General features: G+C 45.7%; 1 protein-coding gene across 1 annotated transcript in view; it reads left to right on the forward strand.

The window, feature by feature from the left end:
* The window catches only part of LOC116472177 (alpha-2-macroglobulin-like protein 1), a 63,595-nt gene that overhangs the window by 21,090 nt on the left and 25,759 nt on the right, over positions 1-16,746 (forward strand). Inside the window, exons 8-20 of the mRNA XM_032158977.3 lie at positions 126-252; positions 1,024-1,138; positions 1,786-1,895; positions 4,266-4,433; positions 6,036-6,263; positions 8,035-8,095; positions 8,334-8,479; positions 9,814-9,963; positions 11,004-11,198; positions 11,988-12,078; positions 12,478-12,592; positions 14,449-14,677; positions 14,875-15,001. Coding sequence (XP_032014868.1) covers positions 126-252; positions 1,024-1,138; positions 1,786-1,895; positions 4,266-4,433; positions 6,036-6,263; positions 8,035-8,095; positions 8,334-8,479; positions 9,814-9,963; positions 11,004-11,198; positions 11,988-12,078; positions 12,478-12,592; positions 14,449-14,677; positions 14,875-15,001 — 1,862 coding nt within the window. The remainder of the gene's footprint in view (positions 1-125; positions 253-1,023; positions 1,139-1,785; positions 1,896-4,265; positions 4,434-6,035; positions 6,264-8,034; positions 8,096-8,333; positions 8,480-9,813; positions 9,964-11,003; positions 11,199-11,987; positions 12,079-12,477; positions 12,593-14,448; positions 14,678-14,874; positions 15,002-16,746) is intronic.

Raw genomic sequence — 16,746 nt, forward strand, 5'->3', positions numbered from 1 at the left:
AGCCTGGATTGTCAGAGCTTTCTTTCAGAGGCTGGAGTGTGAGAGGGAAGAAGTGGTGTTCAGGGGAAGAGTTGGATCTCAAGTGGAATTTCCCAACTCTGACTGCTTATGCTTTTCTTGGTTAGGTACACCTATGGCAAGCCCATGCTAGGGGCAGTGCAGGTATCCGTGTGTCAGAAGGCAAATACTTACTGGTATCGAGAGGTGGAATGGGAACAGCTACCTGACAAATGCAGGAACCTCTCTGGACAGGTGAGTAAATGACAGGTAAAAAAGGAACCTATCAGCCGGGCACGGTGGCTCACGCCTGTCATCCCAGCACTTTGGGAGGCCGAGATGGGCAGATCACGAGGTCAGGAGTTTGAGACCAGCCTGACCAATATGGTGAAACCCCGTCTCTATTAAAAATTCAAAAAATTAGCTGGGCATGGTGGCGTGCGCCTGAAATCCCAGCTACTCGGAGGCTGAGACAGGAGAATCACTTGTACCCGGGAGGCAGAGGTTGCAATGAGCTGAGATGGTGCCACTGCACTCCAGCCTGGGTGACAGAGCAAGCAAGACTCAGTCCCCTTCCCCTACCAAAAAAAAAAAAAAAAAAGGACGTATCCACATGTCCTAAAGAGTAAGGAAGCAACAATCTAGAAAAGAGCTAAACAGCCCAAAGTAGAAAGCGTTTCCCAGAATTATCATCCCAGTTCCAAAGAACAAAGCAGGGATCTTTATCCTAAACAGGGAGTGTTTTAGAGCCTGCCTTGGAACCAAGAAATTTACCTAAACCCCTGTAAGGTACAATTTTCCAGTTTTGAAGTCATTTCTTTTTCCCTTTCCCAAATCTTGGAGCTTCAAAGTCATTTCATGATTATCTATGTGTGAGTGTATACTTCGTGTTGTAGGAGAGTTTTTCTATATTAGAAACTGAAGTGTGGAGATGAGAAATTATTTCCTTCACAGAATGTTATAAAATGGACGTAGAGATGAGATTCCTCATCTGCTCTCTATCCCTGTCTCTCATCACCTCACTAGACTGACAAAACAGGATGCTTCTCAGCACCTGTGGACATGGCCACCTTTGACCTCATTGAATATGCATACAGCCATCAAATCAATATTGTGGCAACTGTTGTGGAGGAAGGGACAGGTAAGTAGGGTACTCCTTGGCTCATTAAGAAAAGAGAAAGAAAAAGGGCTGGTCCCAGGGACAGATTTACTCCGAGTATACAAGACCTACCCTCTTGAGTGTACCTTGTTCCTAGTTCATAGTCAAGGGGAAATGCCAGATCCCATCTTGCCATCTATAAGAAATACTACGGGCCAGGCGCGGTGGCTCACGCCTGTAATCCCAGCACTTTGGGAGGCCGAGATAGGCAGATCACGAGGTCAGGAGATCGACACCATCCTGGCTAACACGGTGAAACCCTGTCTCTACTAAAAATACAAAAAATTAGCCCGGCGTGGTGATGGGCGCCTGGAGTCCCAGCTACTGGGGGAGGCTGAGGCAGGAGAATGGTGTAAACCCAGGAGGTGGAGCTTGCAGTGAGCCGAGATTGTGCCACTGCACTCCAGCCTGGACAACAGAGCGAGACTCCGTCACAAAAAAAAAAAAAAGAAGAAGAAATACTACATACTTCTCCAAAAGATTGGGGAGGTGAGGTTGGTTTGGATCTTTGGCCAGAAATACATTAAACTTCATCCCTCTGCCTACCATTGTCTCAGAGACTTGACATTGAACATGAAGATGAGAATATCAGGTGCCTAGATCTTTATACATCTGGTTTCCCTCTGCAGGCGTGGAGGCCAATGCCACTCAGAATGTCTACATTTCTCCACAAATGGGATCAATGACCTTTGAAGACACCAGCAATTTTTACCATCCAAATTTCCCCTTCAGTGGGAAGGTATGTTAAAACTTTTCTCTGCATAGACAAAAAAGTGCATAACCATCTACTTTACCTCCTTTCTGCAGCCATAGCCACATAGCTAACTTAGCGCTGTTCCAAGTACATTACGTGTATTCACTTTAATCTTTACAATAATGCAATGAGGCAGACACTATATTGGACCCATTTTATGGATAAGGAGACAGGCAACAGAGGCTAAGTGATTTTTCCAAGGTTATTAGCAAATAGATGGGAACTATGACCAAATCCAGGAAGCCTGCCTCTGGGGTATACACTCTCCACTCCCTATGCTGTGCTGCCCCTAATCCCATAGAACCTTGAATATTAATGACACCTTAGGGGCCTTTCTAATGTCAGGGGCTGATCTTCTTTTTTTTTTTTTTTTTTTTTTTGAGACGGAATCTCGCTCTGTCGCCCAGGCTGGAGTGCAGTGGCGCAATCTCGGCTCACTGCAAGCTCCGCCTCCTGGGTTCAGGCCATTCTCCTGCCTCAGCCTCTCCGAGTAGCTGCGACTACAGGCGCCCGCCACCACGCCCGGCTAATTTTTTGTATTTTTAGTAGAGACGGAGTTTCACCGTGGTCTCGATCTCCTGACCTCGTGATCCGCCCACCTCGGCTTCCCGAAGTGCTGGGATTACAAGCGTGAGCCAACGCGCCTGGCCCAGGGGCTGATCTTCTAATGTCTAAATCTTCATATTTAAGAGCTGCAGGGTTTCTAGAGAAATCATCCAGCCTGGTCTCCTGCATCTAGGCAAGGTTAATATGAAACTTTCCTTGACAGCCATGTATAGCTCTTTAAGCAATTTTGTTTTTCTTTCTATTTTTTTGTTTTGTTTTGTTTTGAGACAGAGTTTTGCTCTTGTTGCCCAGCCTGGAGTGCAATGGTGCGATCTCTGTTCACTGCAAACTCCACCTCCCAGGTTCAAGCGATTCTCCTGTCTCAGCCTCCCGAGTAGCTGGGATTACAGGCATGTGCCCCCATGCCTGGCTAATTTTGTATTTTTAATAGAGATGGGGTTTCTCCATGTTGGTCAGGCTGGTCTCGAACTCCCGACCTCAGGTGATCTGTCCACTTGGGCCTCCCAAAGTGCTGGGATTACAGGCATGAGCCACTGTGCCCGACAAGCAATTTTCTTTCGAGATTTTAAAATTTCTGGCAGGGCATGGTGGCTCACGTCTGCAGTCCTAGCACCTTGGGAGGCTGAGGTGGGCAGATCACTTGAGGCCAAGAGTTCGAGACCAGCCTGGCTAACATGGCGAAACCTTGTCTCTACTAAAGAAACAAAAATTAGCCAGGCATGGTGGCGCATGGCTATAATCCCAGCTACTCGGGAGTCTGAGGCACGAGAGTTGCTGGAACACAGGAAGCAGAGGGTGCAGTGAGCTAAGATCATGCCACTGCACTCCAGCCTGGGCGACAGAGCGAGACTGCCTCAAAAAAAAAAAAGATAAATAAATAATTAAATTTTCTTTGTTAGTGTTTTCTTTCTGATATCTAACTGAATTTCCCTCTTGTTCAGCTTATCTTTCTTTACTTCTTGTACAACTGGTCCACACAATAATATTGCACACACAGAGATGCATTTATTCCTCAGTTATCATTTCTCTAGACCAAGGGTGAGTGCAAATTATTTTTAGAGCCTAAGAATTACACAATTTGGGAGGGTAGGGGATTCTCTTTAAGAAAAAGAAAGCAAAATAGGCTTGGCGCAATGGCTCACGCCTGTAATCCCAGCACTTTGGGAGGGTGAGGCGGGTGAATCACGAGGTCAGGAGTTCGAGACCAGCCTGACCAACATGGTGAAAACCCGTCTCTACTAAAAATACAAAAATTAGCCGGGTATGGTGGCACAGGTCTATAGTCCCAGCTACTCGGGAGGCTGAGGCAGGAGAATCGCTTGAACCCAGGAGGTGGAGGTTGCAGTGAGCTGAGCTCGTCCCACTGCACTCCAGCCTGCGTGACAGATTGAGACTCCATCTAAAAAAAAAAAAAAGAGGAAGGAAGGAAGGAAGGAAAGAAGGAAGGAAGGAAAGAAAGAAAAAAGAAAGCAAAACAATGTACAGAACCTTTGAAGGAGGCTGTGCAAATGAAGAGCCCTAGAGCTTCATTAGCCACCGAGCAAATCTAGCTCTGCTCCGGGCTCTTACTTCTGTTTGTTTTTTGGTTCTTCACAGATCCTAGTTCAAAAGCTTGAATCACATTTATCTTTTTCAGGACTCTTCCCTGAAATGTATTCTTAGAAATTCTGTCATTACTTTTAGAGCCAAAAACCGCAATTAGTTTGCACCAACCCAATATTTCACTTTACCTCATACTGAAGCTTACTCCAAACCTAATTCTAATCCCTAATGACCTTTATCCTTCAGATAAGAGTTAGGGGCCATGATGACTCCTTCCTCAAGAACCATCTAGTGTTTCTGGTGATTTATGGCACAAATGGAACCTTCAACCAGACCCTGGTTACTGACAACAATGGCCTGGCTCCCTTTACGTTGGAGACATCCGATTGGAATGGGACAGACGTTTCTCTGGAGGTAAGCATGGCCAGAGGATCAGCTTCCTAGAAAGGAAGGCTTCCCTGAAGGAAAACTTCAGAATTTTCCTGTTTCTTATCCTCCCCTCTGCTTGGAATTATATCTCTCTCACTCACAAGTCCTGCTCCCCAGCTGGCAAAAAGTTTTCCTTAGATTCTTTCTGTTTTTAATATCAATCAAATAAATAGTCCTTACTTAGATGAAAACTACTATTTCTACTAATACATCTTTTAACTTACCCCCATCTCTATCTGATCCTATCTATATATGAAGTTAGAATAGAGAGGAAAAGGTGACTCAGAGTCTTTTTCTTTCTCTTTCCCCTTCCCATCCCCTCATTACTTAATAAAAACAGCAAACAAGAGAACTCTACATTCTAGATATCTTATAAGTATCAATTATCAACTGCCACAACAATGCTTCTTATCAAACAGCTAAAAGCTTCAGTATCATGCAACAGAAAGCATTCACTGCTTGTGCATCTGGGACATTCAGTCAGGCAGCTCTGCTGATTTCGATTTCCAGACCTGTCTGCAGATCGGCTGGCTGTAAGCTGGTGCTCCACATACCTCTCATGCAGGAGCCAGCTATCCCAGGTATATTCTTACAGCAGTGATGAGGTGCAAGTGCAAAAGCTGATGTTCAGGGCTTTTCCAAACCTCTGTATATTGCATGTTTTTTTTTTTTTTTTTTTTTTTTTTTGAGACAGAGTCTTGCTCTGTCGCCCAGGCTGGAGTGCAGTGGCATGATCTCGGCTCACTGCAAGCTCCGCCTCCCGGGTTCATGCCATTCTCCTGCCTCAGCCTCCCTGAGTAGCTGGGACTACAGGCGCCCGCCACCACGCCCGGCTAATTTTTTGTATTTTTAGTAGAGATGGGGTTTCACCGTGTTAACCAGGATGGTCTCCATCTCCTGACCTCGTGATCCACCCGCCTTGGCCTCCCAAAGTGCTGGGATTACAGGTGTGAGCCACCGCGCCCGGCCCCTGTTGCATATGTTAACACCCCATTCCCAACAAATCAAACAGTGGGGCCACAGTCAGACTAGGAGGGTACTGGAAGACTACATGCTAAATGATGTTGATCTCAGAGGGGGTGGGGTGTGTGTGAGGAATTGGAGCCATTAATGAGATTGTTCAACCACAGGAATTAAGCAAACACCTACTTGCCTTGTGGCTAATTTGACTATTTCTTTACTCTAGGCATGACTCAGTTACCCAGAAATAGTTACTTTTCAATCTTAGTGTCTTCTGTACCTAGTTTTCTTATCCCTGAAATATAATCTTTGATTTCTATATAATCTAAGTCATGTTCATCTATCCCAGGAATATCTGTAAAGATACATCACCCACAATTTCCCCTCACTTAGTAACTATAATTCAGCCCTTCCGTCCCTCTCCTACATACCAAAATATTGCTGTACACAACTCTGTTTATGAGTTCTTTATCCATCCTTGGCTGGACCGCTAATGAAATACCCACATGTCATTCTCAGGCAGTGAAGATTTGAGAGAAAGCGCTCTATTTGAAAACCGTAACAAGTCTGTGGGGTTTCTATGGTTGGGGCACATGCTAAAATTCTCTCTCTCTCTTTTACTCTCAGGGAAAGTTTCAAATGGAAGACTTAGTATATAATCCGGAACAAGTGCCACGTTACTACCAAAATGCCTACCTGCACCTGCGACCCTTCTACAGCACAACCCGCAGCTTCCTTGGCATCCACCGGCTAAATGGCCCCTTGAAATGTGGCCAGCCCCAGGAAGTGCTGGTGGATTATTACATCGACCCGGCCGATGCAAGCCCTGACCAAGAGATCGGCTTCTCCTACTATGTGAGACTGGGAAACGGGCATGGGTGAGAGTATGCTGGGAAGGAAAGAGAATGAGAAGAGTCAGCCAGAGGGGGTACCTAGGCTATGCGAACTGCAGATGCATACCTAATTAAAAACAATTTTAAAGCCACACTAAAAAAGTAAAAGAGTAGTTGACATTAATTTTAAATGTATTTTTTATTTAACCCATTATATCCAAAATATTAACATGTTAACATGAAAGCCATATAAAAAGTTTTAATAGATATTTTACATTCTTGTTTCAACTGAGTCTTTGAAACTCAGTATGTATTTTACGCTTAAAGCGTATCTCAGTTTGGACTGAGCACATTTCAAGTATTCAATATTCGCATGTGTCTGTGAGATACTGCATGTCCCAGTATAGGTGTAAGAGATGGAAAACACTGGGGGAAAAAAGAGATTCTGAGCAGGAACACAGGAAAATTGTGTGGGAAAATAAAATGAGGAATTACCTGAGAAAATAGTGCTGGCCAGGACCAAAAAACAAAAAACAAAAAAAACCCAACAACAACCGGGTGGTTGGGAGGGACAGTGGGGAGGGCATGGAACTCAGGATACTTTTTTTTTTCTTTTTTTTTTAAATTTATATGAGACAGGGTTTCTCCATGTTGGCCAGGCTGGTCTTGAACTCCTGACCTCAGGTGATCCGCCCACCTTGGCCTCCCAAAGTGCTGGGACTGCAGGCGTGAGCCACTGCGCCCAGCCAGGATACATTTCATTCTGTGTTCCATTGGTCAATATTATCAAATAGATGATATGGGGTTAAATTCACATCGATAGCAGCCTCAGTGGGGAAATAAAATCCTAACTTGGTAGCCTGAAAGCAATGTATAAGGATAAGCAGCTTTCCTGTCACCTTGGTGACAGTCAGGAAGTAGAATGGAAACCTCAGATTTGATGGCTCAGATCCTCTTTGTTCCCTTATCCTCCTCTCAGTCTATGAGAGACTTTCTCCCCTCTGGATCATTGATTGCAGTAGCTTCTATGGTTTCAGTGTTGTCATTAAGTGAAAAAAAAAAAAATCATCCTAATACAACGAAAAGAGAAAAGATAGGTGGAAAATAACAAGTCCAGGTGATAATGTGGGCTCTGTCTTCAGGACCGAAGTGTGGGGAGGTGTAGGAGAAAAGTGAAGTTGGGGCCGAGCCACGTGGAATGGCTAATGCCGGGCAGGCGTCCGAGGACCCAACCCATGAGCCTTGCGGGAGCAGGAGACGAGAGCCTGCTTACAAACAAGACCACTGAGTTCTGTTCAAATGAGAGTGGACAGGAAGGGGGAGTTAGAAGAGGAGATTTCTCCTCTAGAGGGTTCAATGTCAGAAGGGCTCAGGGTGGTTTAGGATGAAATTATTTCCACTGAATTTTAAATTGAACTGTAATTAAAAAACACTTATGAGGATAGATTTTTGCTGACTTTATGTTACAAGGATTATAAGAAAATAAAATTTGGAGATCTTCAAGAAATGGCAGACAGTTATCTACGGTGAGAAACAATTTCTATGCTGTCAGACTCCTCCCATCCACCTGCGTGGTTCCCAGCCAGACCTCCAACTGCAGGAGGAGCCACCAGGACCCGTTGGCAGCATCCTGCATTTGTCAAGCTAGTGGATGCTGGGTGAGGTATTGACCCAGGATCTGAACTGTGAAAGGAACCTCTCCTCATGAAGGGATGCAGAGATGCTCTAGAAGTTGGTCCAAGGTGAAATTACCATAACTTCTGTGCAGTTGATTCTTTTCTTTTCTTCTTTAGTTAATAGGGAAAGGAAGTTTGGTGATGGAGGGGCAGAAACACCTGAACCCTAAGAAGGAAGGTGAGTGTACATGCTTTTCCTGGAAGCAAGCAGGATATTTTTAAATTCCAGAAAACAATTCTTATACACAGAAGCAATGGAATTGGAGCACTAACAGTCATCACAGGAGAGGAGAAAAACGAGAAGTAACTTGCAACCTGGTGCCTGCACTGGCTCAATGAAAAGTACATACAGTTAGATGCCGTTGGTAGGTGAACGTGCATTCTGATTTTCCTGTATATTCCCTCTTCTCTTTCAGGACTGAAAGGCTCCTTCTCTCTCTCACTGACCTTCACTTCGAGACTGGCCCCTGATCCTTCCCTGGTGATCTATGCCATTTTCCCCAGTGGAGGTGTTGTAGCTGACAAAATTCAGTTCTCAGTAGAGATGTGCTTTGACAATCAGGTAAAATGATAGCGGAGAAGGGTGAAGACAAAAGTTGGGCATAGAGAAAGATCTTGTGTGTGCTGGGGTTGGAGACAAGACAGGTCAGGGAAAGAAGATAATGTTGACATTGGATGTTGTATTATATTTATATCTTTAGTGTTTGGGGTTTGTGTTGAAATCCATCTCTCTCCTACTTTTTCTTTTAAAAAGTCATGCTGGCTGAGGTACAGTGGCTCACTCCTATAATCCCAGTGCTTTGGAAGGCCAAGGCAGAGGGATTTCTTTAGGCCAAGGGTTCAAGACCAGCCTGGACAACATAGCAAGATCCTGTCTGTACAAAAATTTTTTTTAATTAGCTGGGTGTGCAGCACTTTGGGAGGCCGAGGTGGTTGGATCACCTGATGTCAGGAATTCAAGACTAGCCTGGCCAACATGGTGAAATCCCGTCTCTACTAAAAATACAAAAATTAGCCAAGCATGGTGGCGGGTGCCTGCTGTCCCAGCTACTTGGGAGGCTGAGGCAGGAGAATTGCATGAACCCAGGAGACGGAGGTTGCAGTGAGCAAAGATCACGCCATTACACTCCAGCCTGAGTGACAGAGTGAGACTCTGTCTTCAAAAAAAAAAAAAGAAAAAAAAAAATTAGCCGGGTGTGGTGATGCATACCTGTAGTCCCAGCTAGTCAGAAGGCTGAAGCAGGAGTATCACTTGAGCGCAGGAGTTCAAGGCTGAAGAGCTTTTTTTTTTTTTGAGAGAGAGAGTTTTGTTCTTGTTGCCCAGGCTGGGGTGCAATGGTGCGATCTCGGCTCACTGCAACCTCTGCCTCCTGGGTTCAAGTGATTCTCTTGCCTCAGACTCCCGAGTAGCTGGGATTACATGTATGCACCACCATGCTTGGCTATTTTTTTTTTTTTTTTTTGTATTTTTAGTAGAGACGGGGTTTCACCATGTTAGCGAGGCGGGTCTTGAACTCCTGACCGCAGGTCGTCCACCTGCCTTGGCCTCTCAATGTGCTGGGATTACAGGCGTGACCCTGTCTCTATTTAAAAAAATAAAAAATAAAAAAGAGCCATACTGGGAAGCCACATGTTCTATATAGTTATTCCACATGTTCTCTCTACTTTTTGTCTTCTAAACTTTCTCTATCCTTCTACTGTGCTGCTCACGTTTCCCAACTCTAACATGGCGTACAAGTGCTGAAGAGCTAGACTTTACAAAAAAAGATAAGTACAAAAGTGAAAGAATGGGTTGGATGTCATAGCTGGGACATATTTGCTGATGACCCAAATTATGTTGTTTCCCCTCCTTTCCAGGCTGACCTGATCCCCAAGTTATACCTTTCCCTTCCCCAGGCTTCCCTTGGCTTCTCCCCCTCCCAGCAGCTTCCAGGAGCAGAAGTGGAGCTACAGCTGCAGGCAGCTCCCGGATCCCTGTGTGCCCTCCGGGCGGTGGATTCGAGTGTCTTACTGCTTAGGCCAGAGAGAGAGCTGAGCAACCGCTCTGTGAGTAACTGTCTGCTGACAGAGTGGGAGGAGGGAGTTGATGGAGAAGACAATTAAGAGGTAGGTTTCAGGCAGGGGAGAGAAAGTCTTAGGGAAGCTTATTTCCATGCTCTGCCATAAGGTGATAAAAAGGCTGGTGTAAAAATGAAGTTAGAAAGGGTAAGAGGGCTGGGCGCAGTGGCTCACGCCTGTAATCCCACCACTTTGTGAGGGTGAGGCGGGCAGATCACCTGAGGTCGGGAGTTCGAGACCAGCCTGACCAACATGGAGAAACTCTGTCTCTACTAAAAATCCAAAAAAAAAAAAAAAAATTAACCGGGCGTGGTGGTGCATGCCTGTAATCCTGGGGAGGCTGAAGCAGGAGAATTACTTGAACCCGGGAGGTGGAGATTGCAGTGAGCCGAGATCACGTCATTGCCCTCCAGCCTGGGCAACAAGAGCGAAACTCCGTCTCAAAAAAAAACAAAAAACAAAAACAAACAAAGAAAGGGTAACAGAAGGGCATGGTTAGTATGAATGCAGAGACAAAAAAGGAGAATGAGCCTGTAATCCCAGAACTTTAGGAGACCGAGGCGGGCGGATCACCTGAGGTCTGGGGTTCAAGACCAGCCTGACCAACATGGTGAAACCCCGTTTCTACTAAAAATACAAAAATTAGCTGGGCGTGGTGGCCGGCGCCTGTAATCCCAACTACTCAGGAGGCTGAGGCAGGAGAATTGCTTCAACCTGGTGGGCAGAGGTTGCAGTGAGCCGAGATCATCCCACTGCACTCCAACCTGGGTGACAGAGCAAGACTCCGTCTCAAAAAAAAAAAAAGGAGAAAGAATGAAATACGGGATAGGATTATGAAAAAATAGGTGAGATAGAGGTTAAAGTTTTAGAAAGTGAGAAAGGTAATTATGACAGAATAAATATAAAAATAATTCTGGAGTAATAAAGAGAAATGATGCAGGAGTAGTGAACTGAGCACCAGAATCTGAGAGGTTTCTCAACTGATGTCACTATATCAATGCTTTATTTCTTTCCCCCTCTTGTCCCAGGTCTATGGGATGTTTCCGTTCTGGTATGGTCACTACCCCTATCAAGTGGCTGAGTATGATCAGTGTCCAGTGTCTGGCCCATGGGACTTTCCTCAGCCCCTCATTGACCCAGTGCCCCAAGGGCATTCGAGCCAGCATTCCGTTATCTGGAGGCCCTGGTTCTCTGAAGGCGCGGACCTTTTCAGCTTTTTCCGGGTAGGTCTTCTTACCCATTTTGTTCTTATGGGAAAGATGGTGGTGGGAAGGGGCAAACGAAAGTTCATATTTAAGAAAGCAGAGAGACTCATATGGGCACTGATGGGAACAAAATCTTGAAAGAAGCTTCTGACGTGTAAGGTCGCCTCTGTTGACCTTTATGCTTGAAGAAGATGTCCAATTGCATTGAAGAGAACCACTGTGAGAGAGTATAGACCTAGTCTTCCTCTTTTTGTTGTCCCCAGACACTAATTTTCATGAGATCAATCAGGAGGGAAAATTAGGGAAGGTAGACAAGAGGTCTCTTATCATTATTATAAAAAATAATTTGCACCTATTCTATGAGCAGGATTTGGGAGGCTGTGTGACCCAAGTCTGACCAGGAGGTGCCTGAGGTCAGGAACTAGGTCTTGTTCATCTTTGTATTCTCTCTAATGCCTGACCCCTCATAATGCTCATTGTATTTTTGTTGAATTGTGTACGCTGATATGGTCCCTACCCTCAGCACGTTCAGAGTGTAAGTCAAATAATAAGGACACAGTGAATAATATTTGGAAGAACGATTAAATGTATGTAATGATGAAATAAGTTTAACTGAAAGCCTTTCATGCTAGCTGGAACAAAAGCCAACCAGTCTCAGTGGCTAAGTTTCAGGTAAGAATACCCAGGTTCACCATTAATTCAAAAAGAATGTTTTGTTTCAACTCTTTGATGGTGGAATTCCTGGGCAGTAGCCCTTGCAGTTGGGGAAGGGACCACCTCAATACTTATTTCTCTGATGCCTATCAGGACATGGGTCTGAAAATACTGTCCAATGCCAAAATCAAGAAGCCAGTAGATTGCAGTCACAGATCTCCAGAATACAGCACTGCTATGGGTGGTAAGCACCTCTGTGGTCTGTGGATTCTCTGAGATGTTAACAGTCCTGAAACTCTGCAAATTTCCTCTTTGCCTCCTGTTCTTGCACTGAGCCTCTAGCCCGAGAATGCTAATGGGTTGTGGGTCACAGACGCAGGACAGTTTCCCAAGGGTTCTGTCTCTGGGGAGAGCTTTTGAAGGCTGAAGCTTATGTATCCATTCCCTGGCCAAACCTCCTTGGCTATCACTTCCCTCGATGGCCTTTGTGACTAGTCAGTTCCTCTTTGGTCCTTCCTCCTTGCCTCTGACTGGATGTTCTCTGCTTCCCTCTAGATTCTTTCTAGTAATCCCTCCATCCCAATTTATGTCACAGCAAGAAGTCTCCTGTTTCCTAAAGTTTTCATATTCTCAATGTCATCAGCAGGTGGTGGTCATCCAGTGGCTTTTGAGTCATCAACTTCTTCACGTCGAGCAGAGGATTCTCAGGTCCGCCAGTACTTCCCAGAGACTTGGCTCTGGGATCTGTTTCCTATTGGGTAAGTGATGACTCAGAAGTACAGTAAAGAGCCAGGTGCATGGCTCACGCCTGTAATCCCAGCACTTTGGGAGGCTGAGGAGGGAGGATCACTTGAGACCAGGAGTTCAAGACCAGCCTGGGCAACATAATGAGCTTCTGTCTCTACAAAAGAAATAAAAAAAATTAGCCAGGTGGTAGTTGTGTCCTACTTGGGAGGCTGAGGTGGAAGGATCACTTGAGTCTGGGAGGTGGAGGCTGCAGTGAAGCAAGATCACATCACTGCACTCCTGCCTGGGTGACAGAGCAAAACCCTTCTCAAAAACAACAACAACAACAACAACAACAACAATAACAAACCCAGAAAAAAACAGTAAGATTCTACAATGTAGAGCCTGTAGAAAACTCAGAATCAGACGCATTCCTAATGGATCTAAGTCTTAAGCAAAGAAAGCTTGATGGGGTGTGGGAATTTATTTGTTTTCCTGAATTCTTTTTTTTTTTTTTTTTTTGAGACAGAGTCTTGCTCTGTCACCTAGGCTGGAGTGCAGTGGCACAATTTTGGCTCACTGTAGGCCTGAACCTCCTAGGTTCAAGCAATTCTTGTGCCTCAGCCTCCCAAGTAGCTGGGACTATAGGCGCATGCCACCACACCTGGCTAATTTTTGTATTTTTAGTAGAGGCAGGGTTTTGCTATGTTGGCCAGGCTAGTCTCGAACTCCTGGCCTCAAGTGATCCACCCGCCTCAGCCTCCCAAAGTGTTGGGATTACAGGTGTGAGCCACCGCGCCCGGCCTACCTGAATTCTTATGCATTCATATACAACCACGCAAAACAAATCCACACAATTCCACACTCACACATTGCAGGCCCTGTGTTCTCACTACAGAACCATACACATTTAAAGGTACATATTGACATCAATTTTTGCCCACTGCTTGCATGTCCATTTTGACAAGCCCTGAGGACACGCATCCTCAGACTCAGAGGACACCAGCCTCTCTGTCAGATGTGCTTGCACAGAGATGCTCACCCCTGACTCCCCACCATAGTCCCCCTCCTCCATATGAGGGCAGCCTCACTCACCAGAGGATTCACACTGAGACTCACCTGTTCAGTTGCCTCTTTACTTCTCCCTACACAATAACAATAACAATTTTACTTCTGCAGATGAATTTGTAGCTTTTTTTTTTTTTTGGACAGGGTCTTGCCCTGTCACCCAGGCTGGAGTGCAGTGGTGCAATCATAGCTCACTGCAGCCTCAAACTCCTGGGCTCAAGCAATCCTCCTGCCTCAGCCTCCTAAGTAGCTGGGACTACAGGCATGTACCACCACACCTGGCTAATTTTTATTTTTTAATTTTTTATTATTTTTATTTTATTTATTTATTTTTTTGAGACGGAGTCTTGCTCTGTCGCCCAGGCTGGAGTGCAGTGGCACAATCTCGGCTCACTGCAAGCTCCGCCTCCCGGGTTCACGCCATTCTCCTGCCTCAGCCTCCCCGAGTAGCTGGGACTACAGGTGCCCGCCACAACGCCCGGCTAATTTTTTGTATTTTTAGTAGAGACAGGGTTTCACCGTGGTCTCGATCTCCTGACCTCGTGATCCGCCCGCCTCGGCCTCCCAAAGTGCTGGGATTACAAGCGTGAGCCACCGCGCCCGGCCTAATTTTTAAATTTTTGGTAGAAATAGGGTCTTGCTATGTTTCCCAGGCTGGCCTCAAGCTGCTGGGCTGAAGCTATCTGCTCACCTCAGCCTCTCAAAGAGCTGGGATTACAAGTGTGAGCCAGCACAGCCCACTGAATTTGTGGCTTAATTCACAAATGTTCTCCTTGCCCCACGCTACCTCTGCCTCACGTGGGTCCTTGTGTTCTCACAGTAACTCAGGGAAGGAGGCAGTCCACGTCACAGTTCCTGACGCCATCACCGAGTGGAAGGCGATGAGTTTCTGCACTTCCCAGTCAAGAGGCTTTGGGCTTTCACCCACTGTTGGACTAACTGCTTTCAAGCCATTTTTTGTTGACCTGACTCTCCCTTACTCAGCAGTCCGTGGGGAATCCTTTCGTCTTACTGCCACCATCTTCAATTACCTAAAGGATTGCATCAGGGTGAGAGCTGGGGATACAGGAATCAGGTGTCAGCCCTGGAATCACACCTCCCCCATAAGTTTGTCTCTAAATTGGAAGCATCCCAATTTTCCCTGGGAAAGAGAGGAGATATTGGTGTCTCGGCCCCTGGGTTTCCCCAGGCCTCTATGCGCTACCTCCTTTATTTGTACCCTTTGTCTCTTAAACATCCTCCGTAGGTTCAGACTGACCTGGCTAAATCGCATGAGTACCAGCTAGAATCATGGGCAGATTCTCAGACCTCCAGTTGTCTCTGTGCTAATGAAGCAAAAACCTACCACTGGAACATCACAGCTGTCAAATTGGGTAAGAGAGGGAAGTGGTAGATGGGCAAGGAAAGCCTGCAGCAGAAGACCAGTGACTGAGCACTCAGTCTTTTCCTCTGCCACATCTGCTTTGCTTCCTCCTCCCTCTTTGTTTTATTTACCTCTATTTCTCTCCCTCCTAAGGCTGTTATAAGTCAATACACAAGCACTCTTTGATAGGTGACCAAATTTATTCAAACCGGAATATTTTGAGTGTGAAAGGGAGAGCTTTTAATATTTATAGCTGGACAAGGATACATGGTCATGTAACAAATCAAGGACTTACTATAAGAGTCCCTGGGCCAGGCACTATTCTAACTGCTTTACGTATATTAACTCATTAAATTGATTGATTAATTAATTTTTATTTCATTTATTTATTTTTGAGAGGAAGTCTTACTCTGTTGCCCAGGCTGGAGTGCAGTGGTGCAATCTGGGCTTACTGCAACCTCCACCTCCTGGGTTCAAGTGATTCTCCTGCCAAGCCTCCCAAGTAGCTGGGATTACAGTCACATGCCACCCCACGCAGCTAATTTTTGTATTTTTAGTAGAGGTGGGGTTTTGCCATGTTGGCCAGGCTGGTCTCTAACTCTTGACCTCAGGTGACCTGCCTGCCTCAGCCTCCCAAAATGCTGGGATTACAGTCGTGAGACACTGCGCCTGGCCTTCTATTTTTTTTTAGAGAGACAAGATCTTATTCTGTCACCTAAGCTGGAATACAGTGGTGTGGTCATTGCTCATTGCAGCCTCAACCTCCCAGGCTCAAGCGATCCTCTCACCTACGCCTCCAGAGTAGCTGGTACTTTAGGTTCATGCCACCACCATGCCTGGCTAATTCAGTTGGCAGAGAACGGGTCTTGCTTTGTTGCCCAGGCTGCTCTCAAACTCCTGGGTTCAAGTGATTCTCCTGCCCCACCCTCCCAAAGTACTGGGATTACAAGAATGAGTCACCGCACCTTTAACTCATTTAATCCTCACCCCCAACCCTATGGGATGTCAGTCACTCACAGATTAAATCTTTGCAACTCAAAGTTTGATTTTCATATGTATGAGTTATCTCATGCTGCTTGACAAATTATCGTAAAACTTAAGTGTCTTAAAAGGACAAACATTTATTATCAAACAGATTCTATGGGTCATTAATCTGGGTGCAGCTTAGCTGGGTACCTCTGGCTCAAGGTATCTCATGAGGTTGCAATCAAGCTGTCAGTCAGGGCTGTGGTTTCATCTGAAGACTCGACTAGGAGAGGATTGATTTTTCAAGCTCATCCCAAAGTCTCTGATCCTCACAGGCTGCTAGACTGAAGGACACAGTTCTTGACCTCAGCTTTTGGCTAGGGGCCTCACTCAGTATCTCATCACATGAATCTCTCTGCTGGGCTGCCTTGTCACACAACAGCTGTCTTACCCAGAGCAAGCAGTTTGAGAAAAGGGGTGTGCCCAAGATGGAAGCTGTAGTCTTTTTTGTAACCTAATCTCAGTAGAGTCATTACTTTCGCCCTGTTCTCTTTAACAGAAGTGAGTCACTCAATCCAGCCCACACTCAATGGGATGTAAATATCAGGATGCAGGGATCTCTGAGGGCCCTTAGAGGTTACCTACCACACTGGACTGGCCTCTCTGGCATTATCTGGGAGCTTGTTAGAAATGCAGAATATGGGCCCCACCCCAGGTCTGTGGCACCAGAGTTTGCACTGTTGCAAGATCCCCATTAAAGTTTCAGAAATGCTGATCCAAATGGGAATG

The sequence above is a fragment of the Hylobates moloch genome, unplaced genomic scaffold (genome assembly GCF_009828535.3).
Source record: "Hylobates moloch isolate HMO894 unplaced genomic scaffold, HMol_V3 SCAFFOLD_8, whole genome shotgun sequence".
Lineage (NCBI taxonomy): Eukaryota > Metazoa > Chordata > Mammalia > Primates > Hylobatidae > Hylobates > Hylobates moloch.